Source organism: Sinocyclocheilus grahami, unplaced genomic scaffold (assembly GCF_001515645.1).
Source record: "Sinocyclocheilus grahami isolate Dianchi unplaced genomic scaffold, SAMN03320097.WGS_v1.1 scaffold866.1, whole genome shotgun sequence".
NCBI classification, from domain to species: Eukaryota; Metazoa; Chordata; class Actinopteri; order Cypriniformes; family Cyprinidae; genus Sinocyclocheilus; species Sinocyclocheilus grahami.
The window spans coordinates 351,848-378,851 of record NW_015506045.1 but is presented as its reverse complement, the minus strand read 5'-3'; the positions used below and the strand labels follow the sequence as shown (position 1 = coordinate 378,851).

General features: G+C 39.6%; 1 protein-coding gene and 1 long non-coding RNA gene across 2 annotated transcripts in view; both read left to right on the top strand.

Annotated features, from left to right (window-relative positions):
• Positions 1-21,526, top strand: part of LOC107563295 (zinc finger FYVE domain-containing protein 9-like) — a 32,744-nt gene extending 11,218 nt beyond the window's left edge. Inside the window, exons 2-19 of the mRNA XM_016248123.1 lie at positions 1,847-1,946; positions 2,357-2,464; positions 3,395-4,881; positions 5,927-6,026; positions 6,234-6,410; positions 10,298-10,461; positions 10,621-10,750; positions 10,992-11,114; positions 12,772-12,927; positions 14,414-14,638; positions 15,167-15,249; positions 15,348-15,452; positions 15,854-16,004; positions 17,740-17,820; positions 18,045-18,207; positions 19,135-19,240; positions 20,063-20,239; positions 20,898-21,526. Of these exons, the coding sequence (XP_016103609.1) occupies positions 2,395-2,464; positions 3,395-4,881; positions 5,927-6,026; positions 6,234-6,410; positions 10,298-10,461; positions 10,621-10,750; positions 10,992-11,114; positions 12,772-12,927; positions 14,414-14,638; positions 15,167-15,249; positions 15,348-15,452; positions 15,854-16,004; positions 17,740-17,820; positions 18,045-18,207; positions 19,135-19,240; positions 20,063-20,239; positions 20,898-21,059 (3,660 nt within the window). The 5' untranslated portion in view covers positions 1,847-1,946; positions 2,357-2,394 and the 3' untranslated portion in view covers positions 21,060-21,526. The remainder of the gene's footprint in view (positions 1-1,846; positions 1,947-2,356; positions 2,465-3,394; positions 4,882-5,926; positions 6,027-6,233; positions 6,411-10,297; positions 10,462-10,620; positions 10,751-10,991; positions 11,115-12,771; positions 12,928-14,413; positions 14,639-15,166; positions 15,250-15,347; positions 15,453-15,853; positions 16,005-17,739; positions 17,821-18,044; positions 18,208-19,134; positions 19,241-20,062; positions 20,240-20,897) is intronic.
• A 1,820-nt stretch (positions 21,527-23,346) lies between these two features.
• LOC107563296 (uncharacterized) overlaps positions 23,347-27,004 on the top strand; it is a 6,506-nt gene continuing 2,848 nt past the window's right edge. Inside the window, exons 1-2 of the long non-coding RNA XR_001606088.1 lie at positions 23,347-23,372; positions 24,031-24,904. This is a non-coding gene — a long non-coding RNA (uncharacterized lncRNA). The remainder of the gene's footprint in view (positions 23,373-24,030; positions 24,905-27,004) is intronic.

Below are 27,004 nucleotides of genomic sequence, written 5' to 3'. Positions count from 1 at the left end.
TGTTCTAGACCAGCGGTTCTCAATTCCAGTCCCCCGCTCTGCATGCTTTGCACGTCTCTCTTTGTTAACACACCTGATTCAGATCATCTCGTTAGAAGTGAGCTCCGTGCATGAACTGTGTTCCGATTGACATGGTCCCTACACAGTGTCCATTGCTCCCTACTCCCTGAGCAGGGGAAATCCGTTGAAGTTTACTTCACTTCGGAATATTCATTTACAGAGTTGCGCTGCGCCGAAACTTACTAGAGAAGCGTGAAGTGGGACAAAATATACCTCTGTAAATAAATACAATTTAAATTCACGTCTCGCACACTTAAATGCCCTTTGTATGGAACATATACACTCCCTTCAAACTGGAATCATGGAGGAATATCCCCCCCTCCCCAACCTTTTGAATTTCTGTAGGCGGGAATTCTTTCAAATGAAATTCTAATGGGCCGCTTTGTGATATCACAAAGCCCGGAAAACAAACGCTGTAGTCCAAACGAGCCATTTGTTGTAGTTCTTGAAAAGGGATTTAAAACTAAATATCTCCCTTTGGAGTGGACTTTGAGATTTGTAACTTTCTGGATCTTTTTAATGCCCAAACATACACACTACACACTGACTAAAATTAAAAAAGTGAAAAAGCATAATAGGACCCCTTTAATATTCACAAATACTAGTGGGAGTGGGAGTGTGCTCACTTGTGTGCGCGCATCGGGGCGGAACTCCGCTGTGCGCGATGCAGGGCCTCCCCCCTAATATAATGGCAGGGGAAACACTGGACCAATTAAATTAATGATTGCTATCGGGATGTGAAGAGACTTTCAACCAGCATAACAAAAAATGTTTCTGAAGACAATCACCTTATTTCACCTTTAAGTGTACAATTCAATGACTCACTTGTAAAGACATTCCCTTGTCGCCACCTACTGGTATGACAACGTAACCTAAAGAAAGACCTGGAACACCACTCAAATTCAAGGACTTAATCTAATGGTTGTAGATGTAGAAGTACCTTGCAGAAATATGCACAGTGGTATTTGAGCCATGAGCCATGCACAGATGCACACAAACTGACCTGTAACTTGCCACTTTCTCTGCATAGTTTAGCAGTGCCAGCCAGAGTAGGATGTTATTTGTGTTTTCATATATGGAAAGGTGACTGTGATTCCACAGCTAATGGAATCTGGTAACCTGAAGTAAGCTAAATCAAGTGAAAATCAATTGTTGTATTGTAAAATGTAAGTTTTCTTTTACAGTTACTTCCCTCTTTAATACCATTTTCTTTAATGTTTTCTGGTCAAAAGCGATATCAGATGTTATTTTAAGACACAGCAGGGGAAAAAAAACAAAAAAGAGTAAATGCAAATTCAGGAGTCCTATTCCTCCAACTCACTTAAGCAGTTTGCATGACTGTGTTTCTTATTCCCCTCCTCCCGTGTCTTCTCAGCTTTGTGCTGACAGTGTGGCAAAGCGTGCATCTTTAACTAAGTGTAAAATGTGTCTAGTCTGCTACTTTCAGAATCCTTTGCTTGGTGGAATATCTTGTCTCTGGCGTAATCCTCGTTCTTATGTGTGACCGGCCTTCACCGTTACCCACTTTGTCAGTGACCGCCTATTACAGTGTAACAGAGTCCGCCACAACTTTGTGCACCTGATTTTGCCCATCTTCAAAGCTCAGCAAAGTACCGGAAATGCTCTGATTTTTAAAATAACAGATTAGCTGGAAGATTTCAAACCTTAAAGGCATGAACACAAGGCATCTATTTAGCATTAGGCTGAATCAGGCATGACAGGAAGAATTAAACCCAGTAGAGTTTGTATGTCGTTCGTGAGGTCTTATCATCCTGTTCTGTTTTAGATTTGGCTGTCCAATGTGTGTGAAACTGGATGAAACAAGGGCTCTATCAGGAGCCTTTGTGCAGATATAGCTGCAATTACTGAAGAGGACCTCTGGGCAGGTGAGAATAATGTTTCTTTTCAACTGAATTAACTTAATTACAAATCAGATGGTGCAATTTATTAGGACCTGTCATACTTTATATTTGGGATGCAGTGATATTGTAATTATTTTTGATATGACAAGCTGATTATTATTTTATGTCATGACTACACGGCTATATACTATAAAATGTACTACCTAAAAGTTTGTTAAAACAATAATTGGGAGCATTGGGATTCTGTGTTGATGGTTATATTAGTTATAAACTATTCCATGACATGTACTCTTAAAGAGGAAAAGGCTCTGTGATAAATCACTTATGATGCATCGCTAGTTGTAGTTGTTTTACCTTGTTAGTGCTCTGTATTACTGGAGCATGTGGAAAATATTGTATTTATGTTCTCATGAAAAAGGCAACTTCCCTTTCAGGTTCACACGGCACTTGGCAGGGTGGAGTTTCTTGACCCATGGAGAATTACTTTCAGGCTGAGGCCTTTAACTTGGACAAGGTGCTGGATGAGTTTGAACAGAACGAAGGTAGGAGAATGCTTAGAATAAAAAAAAAAAGAATAAAGCTCTGACAGTCAGAGGTGTTCTGAGGGCATACTTCTGTAATGTTTGACAGAACAAAAGATACTCTGTCTCAGCACATTTACATATCTTCAGATAACCCACATTGTCAGGTGAATTAGAGCATAATGAACTGAACACAGAGTAACACAGGTGCCGACAGAAGTAGAACAAATGTTTGATGTTGCCACTTGGGTTGAACTGCACACAGCATGGCATCCACAAGCAGGTAGCTGTGCTGGTGGCAGCAGTCTGTAGTGTAAATGGGGTCAATTGAATTAGCATTTCCCCTTAGGACTGCTGCTTCTCCCTGATTTTCCTGAACACTGTTTAATTGGTGTCACGTAGTCAAGCACATGTAATTTACAAGGTTAAGGTTGCATATGCATTTGAGTTATAGCAGGATATTGCAATTAGTGTTATTTTGTTCACGGTGCACAACCATATAAAATTGACTGTTTGAAATGTATTGATTGCTTTGTCCTGTATGTCACAAAGAACATTAAAAGCCGCACAGACTTTCCTCACACACAGCCACCCTCTTAGTGTTGCCACTGAACGGTGGAACGAATGTATATCCCCTCTCCGACACTAATCTTGACAGATTAATGGAGGTGAAAGGAGACTCGAAACCATTAAACGGCCCCAGAAGAAAGGCGAATAAGCTGGGAGAGCAGTGTGTGTGTATGCTTGGACGTATGTAAGAGAAAGAGAATGCCTGCCCACATTCCAAAGCATTCATGTGTCAGTTTGACAGATGGATCCCAAGGCGATGACCAGATTGGCCCACTTCCTTAACATTTTCCAATCTAGCCTGACCTCATTTTTCAATTGATCTTCTGTTTGTTTCAATCTTCTCAAAAAGAAAGCTAATGAGCTCTCTCCTCATCCTTTCAGATGAAACGGACACGCCGACTCTCTCGGATGCCAAGTGGACCCAGATTCTCGCCCCGCCATCACACCTCCTTTCCCTGAATCCAGCACTGACCCACTCCGATCTCAGCCCAAGGGACAGTCCTATCAGCTTCAAGCCGCTTCTAGATGCCCAGACGTCAGATAGTCTCTCTTTGGCTGAGGTCACCAGGTTAGATGGGAAACAGGGGGTGGGGCGGCAGCCAGAGGGCAGGAGTGAAGAACGGCCAGCAGATGTTCACAGTCCTCCTCTGCCCCAGCCCAACATTGGCAAGCTTGTGAGCACTGATGGGCAGTTGCCAGACTTGCCGTCCTCCAACAGAGTGGTGCTGGAAAATGGTTATCCATCTAGTCCTGATCTTAGTGACCGGACTGACGTTCTTCTGGTCAACGAAGATGAGACATTTCAAACTGTTACGGATGAACAAAGTGTTAAGGACACTGGTCCCCGAGAGTTTAAGACGGAGCAGAATGATACTAACGAGGGAAGTGGTGGTGGTCTTCAAGATTTCACTGTTCTTGAGGAACAGTGTGGGAATGGGCCACCAGTTTTGAATAATGGTGTTAAGCTGGAGGCAAGCCAGTCTGGCGGTGGTTCACCTGTCCGTGAGGTCGGAATGAGGGACTGTAATCTGGTATTTCCAGAAGGAAGTAATCCCCAGAAAGGGGAAGCAGTTTTGCACAAATCAGTGAGTGATGGCGGAGAACTGGATTGTGAGAGGGAGAATCATGAGGGTGCCTTTCAAAATGGTGGACTGGTTGAGAATGAAATTGCAGGGAAAGACACATGGGCATCAAATCAGGAAGAGAAAGAGAAAACGATAGAGAGTGACCACGAGGGAATGCACAGAGAGTCTGAATCATCAGGGGCGGAGAAGTCCCTGTCCAATGGTCTGATCGTGGATCTTGGTGGAGATGTGCAAAGCCAGTCAGCGGTCCCTTCAAAGGAGGACTCTGTGACAGAGGAAAAAGAAATGGAGGAAAGCAAACAAGAGTGTTGTGATTCAGTTCGAGGACTGGAATCTGGCAGAATGGGCAAACTCAACAACAGCCGGCTGCAGCCTGTCAGCGTTCCCTATGGTGGTGCCCGCCCGAAACAGCCTGTCAGTCTGAAGCTGCAGATTCCCCAGCCTTTCTCGAGCCAAGTCCAGAATGAATTTGGCTCCACTGGCAAGAACAAGAACCTGGAGCCACAGAGTAGGACAGGAGGCCTTGAGGCGTCTTGTGGAGCAACTGAGTCTGGGGTCGTTCGAATGAATGGAGAGCATGGAGATAGCTTTTCTGGCTTGCTCATCCCTTCTGAGAGTCCAGACAATGACCTTCAGGCAGGACAGCAATTGAAGAAACCTTTCAACTCTTTGGGGGAAGTGGCTCCTGTTTGGGTTCCTGACTCCCAAGCACCCATTTGCATGAAGTGTGAGGTCAAGTTCACCTTTACTAAAAGAAGGCATCATTGTCGGGCTTGTGGCAAGGTAAAGCCTATTGTTCATTATTGTGGTGTTTTTTTAAGACAAGTTTATTCAAATGCCTTATCCAAGTATTTAACTAACGGGCTGTAACACGTTTGTGGCAAGGTACATGATTTCTTAATTTGCACAAATTTTTGAGGAGTGGTGTGATGTTACTTTTCTAAGCAATCAGGCTTAAGATAAGATTTGGCTCTTTTGACTTGGCCGAGTAACTACCAAAACTACTCTATCAACATGCTTGAAAACCACCACACTGGCAACAGGCCACAGCACTCTTGCCTTTTGGCAGTGCATAGGTAAGCACCACTTGTGTTTTCTTCAGAAATTAAAAATCAATTTGATATTGGCTTCTGGCAAGTTGGAAGCTCAAGCTGAATTCAAGTTTGTTCAATCATCCGCAGCCCAGTCTGTTTGTACTTTCTCAAATTATGTTGTAAGTATTTTGCATTACACTTCATTCGTTTCATCTGTTGCACCCCTCTTCCATTCTTAATTAGTAAATGTGACAGACCCTCGACAGAAGAGGGCAAGTGGAGGAGCAGTCGGATGTGACATCCTTGACCAAAATCAAGCTGCTTAAAATCAGCTAGTGGGACGCTGACTTAGAATGAGAGAGCAAAATTGCAAGGAAGTAAGAGTAATTGTCAGGCAGCTTCAAACCTGTGAAACTGTCAAAATCCTTCAGGGAGAAATGGTTGTCGATGCAGCACTTAAAATAACTGCAAGACTGCTGGAATAGCTAACGCCTTAATTTCCCTTGGTGATAAACTGCTGCATTGTTGATGACATTTTCACAGATATGGGCTGGAAAGAACAACTGGAAAGAGCAGAGTGAAAATGAAATGTATCTGTGGTGCAAAATGCTATAATCTGACAGAAGTGTGATTGTTCTAGACCACTTCTGATGTTCTGACAACTGGTTCATGACCGATTCATGTAGTTTCTTTCCATTGTTTTGTTATTATGCCTCATTTGTTATGATGTCTCATTTTCTGGCGTTGTTTCTATCAAAGCAAACATATTTTGTTCGTGGTGTGTGTTTGGCCAGGTGTTCTGTGCTGCTTGTTGTAGTCTGAAAAGCAGGCTGATGTACATGGACAGGAAAGAAGCGAGGGTTTGTGTTACCTGCCATCGTGCACTTGTGAATGGTGAGTGATATGAAACTCATAGGAGTAGTTATAAATTTCCCTCTATAGACTGGGAGTTTTTGTACCTCAGAATTTCCCAGATTGAATCACTTCACAGGAGTTTTGGTTACATGTCTTTTTTTATACAGAAATTAACCAGTCAAGACATGAAATTAGTTGTACTATGTGAATAACCAGATCCTTTGAACTCTGCGTCTTACTTATTAGCTCAAGCATGGGAGAACATGGGAGGAGGAGGCAACCAGAGCCCAAATCCCAACAACCCATCTGAGTACTGCTCCACTATTCCCCCTCTGCAACAAGCCCAGGCATCAGGAGCACTCTGCTCCCCACCCCCAACCGTAATGGTGCCCGTTGGTGTCCTGAAACAGCCAGGATCTGAAGGTAAAGTGTGTAGGATATTGCCAAAAGCGTTGTTAATTTGTGGATTGTTGATTTCGATTTCTCCGTTGTGTTCAAATAGTTTTAGGGCACTTAAACAACCCTTAAACTTCATTTTAAGTTTGTTAAAACTTGTTGCTTCACTTACCCTAGCCTAATCATGCACTAACTTCTACCTGTTGTCATTCCCTAAAACTCACTCATAAATTACTCAGAAATTAGTTCAGAAATGTCTCAACACCTTTTTGCCTGTACATTGGTACATGATGTCAGAGCAGCAAGTTGACAATTTTTTTGGGTTTGTTCTTACATTTACGTTTAGTCATTTAGCAGATGCTTTTATCCAAAGCGACTTACGAAGCAATCAAAATCAACAAAAAAGCAATGATATGCAAGTGCTATAACAAGTCTCAGTCTCAAGCAGTCTCAGTTACAGCTTAATGCAGTTCACGTAGCAAGGTTTTTTAAAAATTATATAATAAATAAAAAGAAAACCGATAGAATAGAGCAAGCTAGTGTTAGAGGCCTTTTTTGCTTTTGTTAATTGTATAATAAATAAAAAGAAAACAAATAGATAAAATACAAAAAGATTAGAGAAGGTAGTGTTAGTTTTTTTTTTAAGAAAACAAGCCGTTAGTAAATAAAGAGAGTGCAAGTCTAAAAGGGGCGCTTTTTTTAAAGAATAGAATTAGAATAGAGAGTGCTAGAGTTAGAGGGTCAAATAAAGATGGAAGAGATGGGTTTTTAGCCAATTCTTTAAGATGGCTAAGGACTCAGCTGCTTGGATTGAGTTGGGCAGGTCATTCCACCAGGAGGGAGCTGTCTGTGAAAGTGATTTTGTCGCTCATTGGGATGGCACAATAAAGCAACGTTCGCTTGCAGAACGCATCTAGAGGGCACATAAGTCTGAAGTAGGGATGTCAACGATTAATCGATGATCGATTAATTGTTGATAAGAGATGCAATTGATTAAAGCTATCGATGGTCAATTAAGTCGTTTAATTCTGGGCTGCGTGCGGCTCATGCGCAAAACACATGCGAGCGGCTGTGAGTGACGGTGACGGTATATAAATGCATCATCATTCATTCATAATGTACAAATTAAGCTTTTAATGTGATTTAAACATTAAAAGTACATTAAAATAGAAACAACACAAAGTTCTTCAACATGGAAAGCATTAGAAATGTAGTAACTAAGTCATTTCCCCAGATAATTCTTTCATATCGGGCTCTGCGCTTTGCAGGGCTGCGGGACACAGGACAGATAGGCTATTCATTCCTACAACTTGTTAATTTGTTCCTACGACTTATTAATTTGTGGCCACTGTCCATGTTTCATTAATTTTGTTCCTTAAATAACCCATGATTTAAATAAAATGAATTAAACAAATTAAAGCATCGAACGAATTCTTAATTTATGACCATGAAATCTTTAATTTCCCTTAGATGCGAAAACGGTAATAAAAAGTGAATGACAATAAAATAAACCTGCGAAATTAGAGGGTTAGACGGTGATGATTTAGGAAAAGAAACAATGTCTAAATATTATTGAATTTGTAGAAATTCGTCACCAGCCGGCAAACCAGAACAAAGCCTCGTGAATGTAGGCTACATGGGCTCGAACGGCATCCAAAAGCATGGTCGCGATGTAACATTTTCCAGCTAACCAATTATTCCTCTAATAAACAAAGCTTTTATGTCACACTTGTCATAATCCGAGCTTATAATTTCTAAATAAATAATTGCTGGATTCAAAACCGCAATTAAAAGGAGCTGTGACCGACACTTGACTATACGTTTTCCCAGAGCATTCAATGATGTCACTAAACGGTGATGCCACAACTAAGAGCATCGTTCACAAGTTTCTGCAGGACCGAACTAGCCTAGGCACAGGTTTTCAAGCCCTGGGTCAAAATGGGATGCTTTAAGGAAAATGTGTAGCCTATGTAAGCAATAGGCCTAAATAAAAATAACAATTTGTTTTCATATATATATATATAAAAAAAAAAGCTAAATATATCTGGCTTAAATAATTAAGTTAACAGATTTAAAACAGAAGTGTGGCGCATAAACAAGTTCATGGAAAGGAAAGGATGACAATGCGCATTCTGTTTGTTTGCTTTATTTTGCAAAAGCACAAATCTTGTTTTTATTGTGAGTGTGCAAAAATAAAAGTAAACACTTTTGGGGATTATATCTTACTCCAAAAATTGAGTTTTTTATGTTTCAGCTTTTCGATCGCGCCGGCACCTCGCGCGCACACACCCCACATATTCTAGCAATTCAAACTTACATCGCAGTCTGTTCATTATCAAAATAAAATACAGTCAACCAAACATATAAAAGGTTACACTGGTCAGTTTAAATAGACCGTAGTATACCGGTCCACTCTGCTGTTGTGCCAAGGACTTTTTTGCTCATGTGAAGACGATGATCTTTTCCGTCTGTATGCGAATGCGTGTAAAGTATAAGCCTAGTTTACATTATAAATAATAGTTTAACATTCAAATACATTACGAATATGGAAACATTTGGATTTGTGCTGAAATGAGACGCGAGGAATAAGCTCCAAATACATCTAGCCAAACCCGCGCTCGCTCCGTCTCGTATGCACGTCTCGTCACGATCTAACGCATTGTAAATGCCGGATTTTTAAAAACAAATTTATAACATTCAAATACATTACGAATATGGAAACATTTGGATTTGTGCTGAAATGAGACGCGAGGAATAAGCTCCAAATACATCTAGCCAAACCCGCGCTCGCTCCGTCTCGTATGCACGTCTCGTCACGATCTAACGCATTGTAAATGCCGGATTTTTAAAAACAAATTTAAACGCAAAAATGTAAAATCTGACATTTTCCGGAACAGGATCCAGCAGGATCAAATTAAGTACTGGTCATAATACTCACATGATAATGTTTCATGTGAGCAACAGTGTGTTTTGCTGCAGCAGCGCCGATGGAAGCGGTTCACTGACTGCGCAGCACAGCCACACGCGCCACAGTTACGTCTGGGGATAATTTTATTTTAAATGCCATAATGTCAGTTGAAAACATTGCAATTGTGTTTTAAAATACAATAACGAGCACCACGAAACCATTTAAAGAGACGCGTTCAGCAGGCCCCGTGACGGGATAGGAAACAGTCAACAAAGTAAAATTCTCAAACGAGCTCTCTTCATTTTATCAAATGATCATAATCATATCTATTAATTTTACAGTCCTGCTACTAGCATTTTATTCAGACTAAATCCCCTTTAAATCGGGTGAGAAAGCAGGGGTTTTTTTAGTAACATTTGCACATTCTGTCATGCCGGGCTGCATAGACGCATTTAGCAGCATTAAGGTTAACGATTAATCGATTAATTGATCGTTAATTTAAATGACGATTGATCATGGAAATGATCGAAAATTGACATCCCTAGTCTGAATTAATGAATTTAGGTAAAGTAGTAGTAGTAACTTTCATTAATTCATTAATGTCTTGAATTTTATGCGAGCAGCTATTGGTAGCCAGTGCAAATTGATAAACAGAGGTGTGACGTGCATTCTTTGTGGCTCATTAAAAATTAATCTTGCTGCCGCGTTCTGGATTAATTGTTAAGGTTTGATAGAACTGGCTGGAAGACCTGCCAAGAGAGCATTGCAATAGTCCAGCCTGGACAGAACAAGAGCTTAAACAAGGAGTTGTGAAGCATGTTCCGAAAGAAAGAGCCTGATCTTCTTGATGTTGAATAAAGCAAATCTGCAGGACCGGGCAGTTTGTTCTTATATGTTGCCAGTCCCTTAACTCTACACTGAATTTTAACACTGCTTTTCATGCTGTTTATCATTTAAAGTCCAGAATTAGCTATTCATAAGCCTCATTGTGTGTGTGTACTTCCAGGCTCTGTTCCTCGAGAGCAAAGAAGGGTTTGGTTTGCTGACGGCATTTTACCAAATGGGGAAGCTACAGACTCTTCTAAAGGGCCGGCGGCAAACCCCAACCCCACACAGCCTGTGGCAGCGTCCCAGTACTCAAACAAATCCTCAGGAGCCAATGCTTCTGAGGTGACAGTTTGCTTTATCACATTCAAACTCAGTAAACTGTTTTCGAATCATCTATAATATGGAGTTTTACAAGCATAAGCTTGTTTCTGAACGTGATTGTTGTCCTGAGACGGTCGTGTTATGTTGCGGTATAAGTTTCTGTCTCCTCCCCTGCCATAGGCGGCCCGCGCCACTGGAGCCCCGATGGCCAGCCCTGTGGGCAGCTCTCTCAGTCTGATCCCAGAGGACGGACTTCCTCCCATCCTCATCTCGACAGGCGTCAAAGGAGGTACGGGAGGCCACATCACAGGTGCTTGCCCATCCTCACCATTCAGCTGCCTCCACTCCTCTAAATATGAGTATATGTGATTGTTTGTGCATGTCTGTGTGCATGGATCTGTGTTTCTGCTTATTTCTTCACCACTCATGCTAAGGGAGAATTTTCATTGGGTTGGTTCCTCATCTGGGTTGTACCATGAGAGGAAACAGAATAGATTCATGGATCAATTGGTCGATAGTTACAGTATTGATATTGTGTGTCTTGTCCGCAGACTATGCTGTGGAGGAAAGACCTTCTGAGATTGTGCTGATGCAGCAGCTTGAGGAGGGCGGCCCTGATCCCCTGGTGTTTGTCCTCAATGCCAACCTTCTGGCCATGGTCAAACTGGTCAATTGTGAGTAAGCCACTCCTTGCTAAGATGCTATCTAGGGTTTAATGTGCTAATGGTGTGACTTTGTGAAATATTTGTTCATGGGTGTTTCTTTAACTGTTGGCATGTTTGACCCTTTAGATAGGGCTTATAAAGAAAAATAAATTATCTTAAAACACAATTTTCAAATTCTTTCTTTTTAATTTAATTTGTCCTATAACAATGAATCTTCACTTTTTTTTTATTGTTTTTAATGTGTTTGGAATAAAATGTCAAAAAGCTACATTTTGCAGAGGTTAATAATCACAGATGGCTATACATATTTGTAATTATTTATCAGTTTTTGCATAATTTGACATTTAAAGCTTGATGACAATAAAATACAATTAAAAATGTACCTTATTTTTCTTTACACACACATTTAATCTCTAGCATGTTTTTCACTGAAACTGCTCTCTCCTTTAAAATAAACAAATATAAAAACTTTACTAGGGCCAAGTATTTTAATATGCTAGAAATAGTGCTACAGATTTGGGACAGAAAAGTCTCACCAAGACTGCATTTATTTTTGACCAAAAATACAGTAGAAATAGTTATTTTAAATTGCAGTATTATTTCACAATATTATTACAAATTAAACTTTAGTTTTTTATTTTAATACATTAATACAACGTAATTTATTAATAAAGCTGAATTTTTCAGCAGCCATTACTCCATCCTTAGTGTCACATGATCTTTTAGAAATCATTCTAATTGCTTAAGAAATATTTCTTATTATTATCAATGTTGAAAACACTTCAGGAAAAAGAGCAGCATTTATTTGAAATAGAAATCTTTTGAAACATTATGAATGTCTTTACTGTCACTTTTGATCAATTTAATGCATCCTTTTTGAACAAGTATTAATTTTGTAAAATAAATAAACAAACTGAAATCTTACTGACCCCAAATTTTGAATGGTAGTAGGGCTGCACAATTAATCGAATTTCTAATCGCGATTACAATTATGGATGCCACAATTACGTAATCGTTCAAAGCGGCAATTAATCGTTCAAAGTCCACTTATGTTATTCTGCACGCTTAAGATGCGGTTTTTTCTTTCTACATGTTATCTTAAGAGTTTTTCCCATTATTTTAATTTTAGTTTTAGTATAGCATTATAATACCATTCATATTTTTACTTTTTTATAATTTAAAGAAGAAACCAATCCGATGTATAGTTGACATTTGAGTCTTAATACTATAGAAAAGACTTAAAATTTTTCAGTTAGAGTGTTTTCAGCTTAATTAATATTAATCGAAATTACAATTTCAAGGGAATAATAGACAATTATGATTTTTGTCATAATCGTGCAGCTCTAAATGGTAGTGTATATAAACCATTTACACACAGTATATATTTATGTAAATATGCCCAAAGTTAAAGAAACACCCAATTTATTAGTTAAAATTCTAGCAATGAATTGAATGTAATGCACTTATTGCAGCATTTAGTTGAACATAACTGGTAGCTGTATGTCTTTTGAACATAACTGGTAGCTGTATGTCTTTTGAACATAACTGGTAGCTGTATGTCTTGGCTATTGTCATTCTTTTGTGGAATTGCAGAAAACTAGCAACGTGAGGATTTCCTACAATTCCCATGAGTCCTAACAGTCTTTTGTGTCATCTTTGTGTGAAGATGTAAATAGGAAGTGCTGGTATATGACAACAAAGGGTATGCATGCCGTGGGCCAGGCAGAGGTTGTAGTGCTTCTCCAGTGCCTCCCTGACGAGAAAACCATTCCCAAGGATGTCTTCAGACACTTCGTCCAGCTGTACCGGGAGGCTCTCACAGGTAAACTGATACGCTTCCACCAGACAAAATGAGAGCAAGACCTACATAATTAAGATTAGACCATTCTGCCAGGAGACTCTTAAAGGTCAAATGAGGCTGCTGGCCCTGGTGGCATTGAGGATCCACTTCAGCAGAAATTGTTTTCCAGACACAATCCTCCTCTTGTCTCCCAGTCCAACTTCAGGTCAGTGGGTTCAGCCACAGAACAGTTCCCATGGCTTCTTACTCTGACAGCATTCCCTGTGAGCTTAATGTAGGATGTGTGCCAAAAGTGTGGAGGCCAATTCAGATGTGTTCAGTAAAATAATGTTATTTGTCTGGCCAGGTTAAATGGCCATCAGGGTACGTAGTGGCCAATGCTGAAGAATTTTTTTTTGTTCTACTGGAGTGAAACATTATGAGCTGTAGCCATTTTAGTACTACAATCCAAAGCTCTGTCAACAGTCAACATCCTAAATTAAGTTGGACTTCATAAAGCAGTGGCCACATTTAGCTCTGGTTCAGTAGGAATGCGCGCAAATGGGAATTTCAAGATTTCAAAATTGTTATTTTCATTGGATGCAATTTAGTCACTTTTGCCCTCAAGAAATTCCACAGATGTTATTTCACAGATCTTTACATTCTATATAGGCAGCAACCCTTCACCAAATGGTAGTACTAGACTGGCAAAATAATCTAGCAAAATGTTGCAAAGCTAACAAAAATATTCACTAATAACCATCAAAATGCAAAAGAAATATTGAAATAGCTAATTTGTGATTGAATGCAACCACTCTACTTGTGAATAAAATATAGAGAAAATGAACATGCAAGTCTGTCTATCATCTTGGATATTTTTTATTGTAGCTATTAATTGAGATTGTTTTATACTGATACAGATGATTTGTCTTATAAGTGATATACAGTGAAGTAGATTTTTAATACTATTTTATTGCTGCGTTTTGATGCAATAATAACTAAATACCCATTAGACCACAACAGTTCAGAACATATGCAATTTATTATTAATAACAACAACATTATTATTATTATTTATGGTAGTGCTGCTAAACGATTAATTGCGATTAATCACATCCAAAATAAACTTTTTTATTTGTGTGTGTGTACTGTGTATATTTATTATGTATATAGAAAGACCCATACAGCATATATTTTGAAAATATTTACATGTATGTACTTGTATATATTTATATTAATATAAATTATATCATATATAAATATATTTAATATATAAATTTAATATTTTTCTTAAAAATATACATGCATGTGTGTGTATTTATATATACATAATACATATACACAGTACACACACATATTATGTAAACAACTTTTATTTCGGATGCGATTAATTGCGATTAATTTTTTGACAGCAAAGTTGTTTAGCCATCTAAATAGTTTTTCTTTTTTATCTAATTGGAAATAATTTAAGCATGAATTTAAGCACAGTGGTAAAGATTGATCTAATCCCACACTTCCTTCTGTGCAGGAAATGTGTTAAGTCACCTGGGCCACTCCTTCTTCACTCAGAGCTTCCTGGGCAGCAAGGAACACGGCGGCTTCCTTTACATTAGCCCCACCTTCCAGACCCTGCAGGACCTGCCGTTGCCCAACCCACCCTACCTCTTTGGCATCCTGGTGCAGAAGTGGGAGACCCCCTGGGCCAAGGTCTTTCCCATCCGACTCATGCTCCGCCTAGGGGCGGAATACCGATGTGAGTTTGTGGTTTGATGTTGATTTTGAGGTCTTTGCAATGGTTTAGCTGTCGGAACATTGAAAGATCTTGATTGCTACATTTGACCTCTTCACATGGTGAGGTGTGCGTTTACAGAAAATAGAGAATACAAGGCCTCTTTTTGATGCCTATAGAAGAGCTGTTTAAGAAACTAGAATGCAGAAAATGTCATCCTTCTTACACAGAGAATTTCTCTGCAATAATTCGTAAGCACGGCCTCCTGTGGAGATGGAATATATTAACAATGTATTTCCCGCTGAGCTTCTCAACTCATGAATCCTCAGCCATGGCATGCAAGTGCGCTCACTTACACAAAGAAGCACCATGTACATTCTAGTCTCATGTTTATGTGGGTACATTACAGTACATTACATTACAGTAATTGCAGTATTATATAATGGGGCCTTTCAGTTATGTGGTGTGTGAAGGAGCTTATTGTGAGCTGCTGATTTGAATAGCATGACTTGTTTTGGTGGCTTAGAGTGTTCTTTTGCACTTGTGTTGCAGTCTACCCCTGCCCACTATTTAGCGTTCGCTTCAGAAAACCCCTCTTTGGAGAGACTGGTCATACCATTATGAACTTATTGGCAGTGAGTGTTCTGATTTCACTGCTGCTTCTGCATTTAGTACATGCCTTAACCCAAGTCAAATCATTTATGGGCATCTGACTTTTCTCGCATGTCTACAGGATTTCCGTAACTACCAGTACACCTTGCCGGTGGTGAAGGGGCTGGTGGTGGACATGGAAGTGAGGAAGACGTGCATCAAGATACCGAGCAACCGTTACAATGAGGTGAATAAAACTAGCACATGCCACAGAGAAGCTATTAGAATTTCTGTAGCAACACATTTAAACTAGAATGCAGGCGAAGTGTATTTGAGATTTAGCAGATTGATGCCAAATGTCCCATGGAACAAGTGAAGCATTGACGACAGCTTGTGTCCTTCTCTCAAGTTGTTGAAGACTTTTGGTATTTAGCTTGTGTTTAAAAAGCATTTGACAGAGCAGAACTTGTAGTGGCAGACCTTTGACATAGAAGGGATTATTTAAAGCCTTGAGTGCCTTGTGTCTTTAGAAGCTGTCATTCACTCATCTAGGACTTATAAACCCTTAAAAACATAATTAAGTGTTAGGATTATGCATAACTTTGGAAAGTCATGACAAGCATCCCTTCCGGCTTTCTCCTTTCTCAGCTCATGAAGGCTATGATTAAGTCAAACGAGCATGTCCTGGCAATGGGAGCGTGCTTCAACGAACGAGCGGATTCCCATCTTGTATGTGTTCAGAACGACGATGGAAACTACCAGACGCAGGCCATTAGTATTCATCACCAGCCTCGCAAAGGTGCACCACGGATACTTGCATTTGCAAATGAAACCTTAAAGCCGCACCCAAAGATTTCACCCAGTGTGTACACTGTTGTTCAGACATTTTTAACATTAATAATAAGAAATGTTTCTTGAGCAGCAAATCAGCATATTGGAATTATTTCTAAAGGATCTTGTGACACTGAAGACTGGAGTAATGGCTGATGAAAATTTTCCTTTAGCATCACAGGAATAAATTACAGTTTTAAAATATATTAAAATAGACAACAGTTATTTGTAATTGTAATTATATTTCACAATCATATTGTTTTACTGTCTTTGTGATTAAAAAAAGAGACTTCTTTCAAACACATGAACATTAAATTACCAGCCCCCAAACTTTTGAATAGTAATGCATGAACATTAGAGATGTCAGTTGATTAAATATTGTGATTAATTTGATGACATTATGTTGACTAATCAAATTAAAGTGATAGTTCTCACAAAAATTAAAAAAGTCTATGGTCATTTGCTCACCCTCATGACATTTTAAACCTGTTATGATTTTCTTTCTTCTGTGACACTAAAGTTTCAGTTCCCATTGACTTCCATTGTACTTTTTGTCCATACAATGGAAATCAGTGGGAACTGAAACAATTTGGTTACCAAAAGTTTTCAAAATATCTTATATATATATATATATACAGTGGAATGCGAAAGTTTGGGAACCCCTTGCAGACTCTGTGAAAATGTGAATAATTTTAACAAAATAAGAGAGATCATGCAAAATGCCTGTTATTTTTTATTTAGTACTGTCCTGAGTAAGATATTTTACATAAAAGATGTTTACATTTAGTCCACAAGACAAAAAAATAGCTGAAATTATTAAAATAACCCCCTTCAAAAGTTTGGGAACCCTTGGTTCTTAATACTGTATGTGGTTACCTGGATGATCTACGACTGTTGTTTGTTTTGTGATGGTTGTTCATGAGTCCCTTGTTTGTTCTGAACAGTTAAACGGAGCACTGTTCCTCAGAAAAATCCACCAGGTCCTGCAGATTCTTCAGTTTTCCAGCATCTTTTGCACATTTGAACCCTTTCCAGCAGTGACTGTATGATTTTGAGATCCATCTTTTCACACTGAGGACAATTGAGGGACTCAAACACAACTATTAAAAAGGCTCAAACATTCACTGATGCTCCAGAAGGAAACACGATGCATTAAGAGCTTATTTTGTTGAAATATAATTTTTTTCCATTTAGTACTGCCCTTCGGAAGCAACAGAAGATACTTGCATGTTTCCCGGAAAACAAATTAAGTACAATTTACCTTGATCTTCAAAATCTTCAAAATCTGCTTTTGAAGGGGGTTATTTTAATAATTTCAGCAATTTTTTTGTCTTGTGGACTAAATGTAAACATCTTTTATTTAAAGTATCTTACTCAGGACAGTACTAAATAAAAAAATAACAACAGGCATTTTGCATTATATATATATATATATATATATATATATATATATATATATACACTTAAGTATAAGTATGCGTGTGTGTTTGTGTGTGTGTGTATTTTGGATAGAATATCCCTTTAAAGCAAAAATTCATCTTCCAGTCTTCTGTTTTATTCTATCGCACTCTGAAGATGTTTTTGAAACGTTCTGAAAAATGCTATTCAGGGTAGTAAATGACACTTAATCCAAAAGAGAATGAATATTTTTGCATGAGGAAAGTGAGTTTTTTATGTATTATTTCCTTTTATCCCTCTTGTAGTGACTGGGGCCTCCTTCTTTGTGTTCAGCGGGGCTTTAAAGTCTTCTTCGGGCTATTTGGCTAAGACCAGCATTGTGGAAGGTACAGCAGAAGACATTTGCAACCTCTTTCTCTATATGTAGGCCATCTGATCCCTCTGGAACAATGACTCAACTGGACATAATCTCCCCTGTTAATGTTTTTGACCAAAGTCACAGTCGGGCAGAATTGTACTTTTTGTACCAAGTGATTTTAAAGTGCTTTCTTCTTACAAGTGTAAAATATTATGCAGATTTGTGTAGTAACGCTGACTGCTTATGCCTCAGATGGTGTGATGGTGCAGATTACAGCTGAAACGATGGAGGCCTTACAGCAAGCCCTGAGAGAGATGAAAGATTTCAGGATTGCCTGTGGGAAAACTGATCAGGAGGAGAACCAGGAGCACGTCCATATCCAGTGGGTTGATGATGACCACAATGTCAACAAGGGGTAAGTAGACAGCTAAAACTGAGACTTTGCATTCGCATCAAATAATGATCCAGGCTGGTTTAATAGTGTGCTGCTGAGGTCTTAATCAAATGCACATCATGTTCGGCTGTTAGCAGTAAATGCAGGCTGCAAACTACAGAAGATTCATGTAGCTCCCATATTCCCTGTTATTTACTTTTAATGATATTATACTGTATACATACAAAGATATATTTTTTTTATTTACCAAAATGTACTTGTATACCGTACTGTTATTTATATTTTTGAATTCTGTATATCTTTGGCTCTGTCATGATTCTCTGTTATGCCTGATGAACCATTTGTTGGTTAATAAGACGTTATCCTAACAATGACATGGATAGGCTACAGTGCTTACAGTCAGGATATGTATTTATGAAATTTATGCAATTTCATGTTTTCCCTTGTCTTTAGAGTGTTACAAGCTGTTCGTGTATATATTAGATCCATAAAATCGCAAAGATTAAAGTCTCAAACCCAAAGAGATATTCTTTCTAAAAGTTAAGACTCGTCTACGTCACTGTGTGGGAAGATTTGCATAACACTGCCGAAATGTGTGCGCAAAGAAAGAAGGCGTAACTTTTATTCTCGCTGTAGTATTGTCGCCATGGAAGCTGATATTCCAAATATGGTAAGGGGTGTTAAATTTCCGTCACACGCTTGAGGTATTCGGCCAATAACATTGCACTGGATAGCTGGCCAATCAAAGCACACCGCACTTTTTAGAACGATGAAATTTGTAAAAATCGATGCGTTTCAGTAAGGAAGTGCAGAGAGGAGCAACAAGAATGTACGTGGAATGTATGTGGAAAATAATGTGTTTTTTTAACCTTGTGCAGACATCTAGCTGTTGATCTGTCATAACAAACATCACTCTTTTCATCATTCGTGCACTTTTCTTATTTTCAGTGTGATCAGCTCCATTGATGGAAAATCCATGGAGTCAGTCACCAGTGTTAAGATCTTCCATGGCTCGGAGTATAAAGCCAATGGGAAAGTCATCCGTTGGACAGAGGTATTTAACATTGATTCAATATTCATCTTCATTTAACGTTAGGAACTCTATTGTAATGACATTTAAATCTGCGTGTGTGTGCGCAAAGAAAGAAGGCGTAACTTTTATTCTCGCTGTAGTATTGTCGCCATGGAAGCTGATATTCCAAATATGGTAAGGGGTGTTAAATTTCCGTCACACGCTTGAGGTATTCGGCCAATAACATTGCACTGGATAGCTGGCCAATCAAAGCACACCGCACTTTTTAGAACGATGAAATTTGTAAAAATCGATGCGTTTCAGAAAGGCAGGGCAGAGAGGAGCAACAAGAATGTACGTGGAATGTATGTGGAAAATAATGTGTTTTTTTAACCTTGTGCAGACATCTAGCTGTTGATCTGTCATAACAAACATCACTCTTTTCATCATTCGTGCACTTTTCTTATTTTCAGTGTGATCAGCTCCATTGATGGAAAATCCATGGAGTCAGTCACCAGTGTTAAGATCTTCCATGGCTCGGAGTATAAAGCCAATGGGAAAGTCATCCGTTGGACAGAGGTATTTAACATTGATTCAATATTCATCTTCATTTAACGTTAGGAACTCTATTGTAATGACATTTAAATCTGCGTGACTTTCTTTCTTCTGTGGAACACAAAAGAAGATATTTTGAAAAATGTCTTGGTGTTTATTTATTTTATTTTTTTGTCCATACAATGAAATTCAGTGGAATCCAATGTTGTTTTGGACTAATATAATATGAACAAAAGCACATCTTTTTTTGTCTCAAATGATACAATTCTACTTTTCACTCTGTATATTAAATGTTGTGTTGTTTCTTAGGTGTTCTTCCTGCGGACCGAGGACCAGACCAATGGCCTGAGCGATCCTGCAGACCACAGCCGACTCGCTGAGAATGTGGCAAGGGGTTTCTGCATGGCCCTGTGCCCTCACCTCAAACTTCTCAAAGAGGACGGCATGGCCAAACTGGGCCTGCGGGTCACGTTGGACTCAGATCAGGTGACAATGACAAGCTCCATTTAAATGTTACTTTCAGTCTGGAGGAGTCATCTTTTCCAAAATTGAAAATGAACTGAAAATGAACTCCTTGTCAGGCCATCCAAGTTTTTTTCTTCTTCTCCAGAACAGATTTAACCGTTACGTCACCTGCTCACCAATGGTGTGGTAAATGGGTGCCGTCAGAATGAGAGACCTAACAGCTGATAAAAACATCACATTAATCCTGTGAATTGTGTAGTGGGAAGCTGCGTGTTTGTAATAAATCTATCATTAAGACATTTGTAACCATTGTTTTCGGCTAAAATACAAGTCCTCTCTATTCATAATACTTGTCTTGTCTGAATCGGTAGAGAAATATGCACATAACAAGCACTGTTTACTAATGAAAACCGTCTACAACTGTACTAAAGAAATATGTCCGTGGATTTTGATGTGAGAGGACAATTTTAGCAAATTTTCATTATTGGGTGAACTCTCCCTTTAAGATCAGAATCCTACCGACTTTAAAGAGCTTGAGCATTTAAAGCGACAGGCAACAAAACTGCAGCACATGCATATAATAAACAATGTTATCGGGATGCTAATGTAGTTATCGTTATAGTTATCATTCTTAATATGGATGGAGCTAAAATGTCTGAAACTCTGAAATGTCTTACAGGTGGGCTACCTAGCAGGCAGTAATGGTCAGCCACTGCTCCCCCAATACCTGAGTGATCTAGACAGCGCCCTCATCCCAGTGATCCACAGCGGGGCCTGCCAGCTAAGTGAAGGGCCTGTGGTGATGGAGCTCATCTTCTACATCCTGGAGATCATCTCCTAAAGTGAGGGAATCTGTCCAGTCTCAGACTCATGCCTCCCACCAGCTTGAGTCCCTCTTCGCTCTCTTTCTCTCATCTGCACTTCAAAGAGCCTGAAAGCTGTGCAGGAACAAGTCCTCCATACCACCTATGCACCATCTCTACTGGGACGCCCTCTGAATGTGGTGCTCTCTTTCGTTTCTCCTCACCTCTCAACTCCACTGTGGAAACCATAGGCCCTGTTGAGTCAAAAGGGGTGGCGACCCTGAACTCGATCTCTTCAGAACCGTTGTAGCAACACTAAGCTCCTCAAACACAAGAGGGCGCTCTACATGCTCAGTCCTAATGGAGACGAGTGACAGAAGGGAAGGTGTGCACCATGAAATGGTTTCTGGTACACAGTGCCTTGGCCTCATTTAGAAACGAAGAACGAGCTTCAGTCTCGCCTCTAAGCTTTATGAATCACCAGATGCTTTATTTCATGAATATGGACCTCTCCCCCAATACCTGAGTGATCTAGACAGCGCCCTCATCCCAGTGATCCACAGCGGGGCCTGCCAGCTAAGTGAAGGGCCTGTGGTGATGGAGCTCATCTTCTACATCCTGGAGATCATCTCCTAAAGTGAGGGAATCTGTCCAGTCTCAGACTCATGCCTCCCACCAGCTTGAGTCCCTCTTCGCTCTCTTTCTCTCATCTGCACTTCAAAGAGCCTGAAAGCTGTGCAGGAACAAGTCCTCCATACCACCTATGCACCATCTCTACTGGGACGCCCTCTGAATGTGGTGCTCTCTTTCGTTTCTCCTCACCTCTCAACTCCACTGTGGAAACCATAGGCCCTGTTGAGTCAAAAGGGGTGGCGACCCTGAATTCGATCTCTTCAGAACCGTTGTAGCAACACTAAGCTCCTCAAACACAAGAGGGCGCTCTACACACTCAGTCCTAATGGAGACGAGTGACAGAAGGGAAGGTGTGCACCATGAAATGGTTTCTGGTACACAGTGCCTTGGCCTCATTTAGAAACGAAGAACGAGCTTCAGTCTCGCCTCTAAGCTTTATGAATCACCAGATGCTTTATTTCATGAATATGGACCTTGTTTTGTTTTAAACTGCTCTAAAGCTAAAATGATGTAGCTTCCTCAGAGACGTGCTGCTTGGCATGGTAGAGGAAATATTGTGGAACAGTATTAGGAATGTTGACGATTGAGTTACTGTAGCAAATGTCAAGAACGGACCTCTGTTATAGACTTTATTATTATTACAAGACAATAAGATCCAACAATAATTTCAAGCGGCCTTCAGGAATTCAACTACAACTTCAAGATCCACATAATGGTAGGTTTTGACATCACTGAAGGTCTCAGTCCAATAAAGCTTTTATAGTGGAATTGGTTTGGACCGGGATAGAGGATGAAATGTTACCGTTTTTTTGGGCCACTGCATTTAGCATCCCGTCCCCGCCCCATCTCTTCTCTCAACTTTTTAGTGGCCCATGGTGGTTTATAAAATGTTCTGCCAGTGTTTTTAACATGTTATCATATGGTTCCCAATCCTGATCCTGGAGAACCCCCAACATTGCGCATTTTAGATGTCTCCCTATTTAAACACACCTGATTCAACTCATCAGCTCATTAGTGAAGACTTCAAGACCTCAAATGTGAGTGTCAGATAAGAAAGACACCAAAAACATGCAGTGTTGGGGGTTCTTCAGGACCAGGATTGGGAACCACTGATATAAAGGATTGTGTAAGGAATAGCAATTCAGTGCACGGAATATTAAGCCATCAGTAGGAAATGGAATGGATTTACTAATATTTACTAAAACTTTATTTAAAGATGAATGTTATATTCATAGATGAGGAAAGGTTGGATTTTGGTATGTGGTTCCAAATCCCTTAATTCAGCTATCAGTTTAGGGTCCTTAATGCCATGAGCTTCTCATAGTGTTAAAGCTATAGTTCACCCAAAAATGAAAATTCTGTCATTAATTACGCACCCTCATGTCGTTCCAAACCTGTAAGACCTTCGTTCATCTTCGGAACACAAATTAAGATATTTTTGATGCATTCCGAGAGCTCTCTGTCCCTCCCATAGACAGCATTCATTGTAAGTAACACGAACAAGGCTCAGAAGCGTAGCAAGGACATCGTAAAAATAATCCATGTGACATCAGTGATTCAACCGTAATTTTACGAAGCTACGAGAATACTTTTTGTGCAACTTTAATGAATAACGACTTTATTCAACAATTCGTCGTCTCCGCGTCACCCTATAGCGCCATTTTGGAGAGTATCACATACGTAAACAACATCTGCGGGTCACGTTGGACTCAGATCAGGTGACAATGACAAGCTCCATTTAAATGTTACTTTCAGTCTGGAGGAGTCATCTTTTCCAAAATTGAAAATGAACTGAAAATGAACTCCTTGTCAGGCCATCCAAGTTTTTTTCTTCTTCTCCAGAACAGATTTAACCGTTACGTCACCTGCTCACCAATGGTGTGGTAAATGGGTGCCGTCAGAATGAGAGACCTAACAGCTGATAAAAACATCACATTAATCCTGTGAATTGTGTAGTGGGAAGCTGCGTGTTTGTAATAAATCTATCATTAAGACATTTGTAACCATTGTTTTCGGCTAAAATACAAGTCCTCTCTATTCATAATACTTGTCTTGTCTGAATTGGTAGAGAAATATGCACATAACAAGCACTGTTTACTAATGAAAACCGTCTACAACTGTACTAAAGAAATATGTCCGTGGATTTTGATGTGAGAGGACAATTTTAGCAAATTTTCATTATTGGGTGAACTCTCCCTTTAAGATCAGAATCCTACCGACTTTAAAGAGCTTGAGCATTTAAAGCGACAGGCAACAAAACTGCAGCACATGCATATAATAAACAATGTTATCGGGATGCTAATGTAGTTATCGTTATAGTTATCATTCTTAATATGGATGGAGCTAAAATGTCTGAAACTCTGAAATGTCTTACAGGTGGGCTACCTAGCAGGCAGTAATGGTCAGCCACTGCTCCCCCAATACCTGAGTGATCTAGACAGCGCCCTCATCCCAGTGATCCACAGCGGGGCCTGCCAGCTAAGTGAAGGGCCTGTGGTGATGGAGCTCATCTTCTACATCCTGGAGATCATCTCCTAAAGTGAGGGAATCCGTCCAGTCTCAGACTCATGCCTCCCACCAGCTTGAGTCCCTCTTCGCTCTCTTTCTCTCATCTGCACTTCAAAGAGCCTGAAAGCTGTGCAGGAACAAGTCCTCCATACCACCTATGCACCATCTCTACTGGGACGCCCTCTGAATGTGGTGCTCTCTTTCGTTTCTCCTCACCTCTCAACTCCACTGTGGAAACCATAGGCCCTGTTGAGTCAAAAGGGGTGGCGACCCTGAATTCGATCTCTTCAGAACCGTTGTAGCAACACTAAGCTCCTCAAACACAAGAGGGCGCTCTACACACTCAGTCCTAATGGAGACGAGTGACAGAAGGGAAGGTGTGCACCATGAAATGGTTTCTGGTACACAGTGCCTTGGCCTCATTTAGAAACGAAGAACGAGCTTCAGTCTCGCCTCTAAGCTTTATGAATCACCAGATGCTTTATTTCATGAATATGGACCTCGTTTTGTTTTAAACTGCTCTAAAGCTAAAATGATGTAGCTTCCTCAGAGACGTGCTGCTTGGCATGGTAGAGGAAATATTGTGGAACAGTATTAGGAATGTTGACGATTGAGTTACTGTAGCAAATGTCAAGAACGGACCTCTGTTATAGACTTTATTATTATTACAAGACAATAAGATCCAACAATAATTTCAAGCGGCCTTCGGGAATTCAACTACAACTTCAAGATCCACATAATGGTAGGTTTTGACATCACTGAAGGTCTCAGTCCAATAAAGCTTTTATAGTGGAATTGGTTTGGACCGGGATAGAGGATGAAATGTTACCGTTTTTTTGGGCCACTGCATTTAGCATCCCGTCCCCGCCCCATCTCTTCTCTCAACTTTTTAGTGGCCCATGGTGGTTTATAAAATGTTCTGCCAGTGTTTTTAACATGTTATCATATGGTTCCCAATCCTGATCCTGGAGAACCCCCAACATTGCGCATTTTAGATGTCTCCCTATTTAAACACACCTGATTCAACTCATCAGCTCATTAGTGAAGACTTCAAGACCTCAAATGTGAGTGTCAGATAAGAAAGACACCAAAAACATGCAGTGTTGGGGGTTCTTCAGGACCAGGATTGGGAACCACTGATATAAAGGATTGTGTAAGGAATAGCAATTCGAATATTAAAATATTAAGCCATCAGTAGGAAATGGAATGGATTTACTAATATTTACTAAAACTTTATTTAAAGATGAATCATAGATGAGTAGATGAGGAAAGGTTGGATTTTGGTATGTGGTTCCAAATCCCTTAATTCAGCTATCAGTTTAGGGTCCTTAATGCCATGAGCTTCTCATAGTGTTAAAGGGATAGTTCACCCAAAAATGAAAATTCTGTCATTAATTACGCACCCTCATGTCGTTCCAAACCTGTAAGACCTTCGTTCATCTTCGGAACACAAATTAAGATATTTTTGATGCATTCCGAGAGCTCTCTGTCCCTCCCATAGACAGCATTCATTGTAAGTAACACGAACAAGGCTCAGAAGCGTAGCAAGGACATCGTAAAAATAATCCATGTGACATCAGTGATTCAACCGTAATTTTACGAAGCTACGAGAATACTTTTTGTGCAACTTTAATGAATAACGACTTTATTCAACAATTCGTCGTCTCCGCGTCACCCTATAGCGCCATTTTGGAGAGTATCACATACGTAAACAACATATGCAACATATCCACGTATGGTGCTGCTGACACAGAACAGTTGTTTACGCATGTGATACTCTCCAAAATGGCACTATAGGGTGACGCGGAGGAGACGAATTGTTGAATAAAGTCGTTATTCGTTAAAGTTGCACAAAAAGTATTCTCGTAGCTTTGTAAAATTACGGTTGAATCACTGACGTCACATGGATTACTTTTAACGATGTCATTGCTAGGGCAGTCCAAAAAAAATCTGAATTTCGAATATTCGTCGAATTTAAAATAAAAATCCACATTCGAATGCAAAAACGTAGCATTCGAATTTTAGGTGTGCGTCAGGCAGCCTTATCAGGGGCGCACGAAATGCGACGACGATGTAAGTGTCATTGCATTTGAATGTTTTTGTTAGTCTATCCAGTTGAACCCACTAGATGCGGATATTTATCACATTTTCTAGAGGGACATCTATCACCATTGCACTCACGTCTCGCACAAGGGAGCGGCATGTTTAGAAAGCCATGTAAAATTTATGCAAGTTCAACTGTTTAAAAACATGTCTCAAGACTTTATGGCGGTTTTTCCGCATCCTACTGCATCTCAAGTTTTTAAATGAAGAAAGTACTCTTTGTGATTGTTTTTTTGTCCTTTGTATTAAACTATACATGCATGATTCTGTTTTGTTTCTAATTGTTTAAGCAACTTTAATTATATAAGGTTTAAAAACATTATTTTAAACATTATGCACTTTTTTTCAAAGATAGTCATGTTATTTTATTATGCTTTGAAGAAACGTGCATAATATTTTGCTTGATGCGCCCTCTTGTGGCCTCAGGAGAGAAGCCAAAAGCTTTTTCCCCCCTAACTGAAATTATGCCTTTTAAATTTGAATATAATTCGAATATTGATAATATTTAAGTACAAAATTCGAATTTAGTTTTTCATCCATTTTGACAGCCCTAGTCCTTGCTACGTTTCTGAGCCTTGATTGTGTTAGGACCCTTGCTGTCTATGGGAGGGCCAGAGATCTCTCGGAATTCATCAAAAATATCTTGATTTGTGTTACGAAGATGAACGAAGGTCTTACAGGTTTGGAACAACATGAGGGTGAGTAATTAATGACAGAATTTTCATTTTTGGGTGAACTA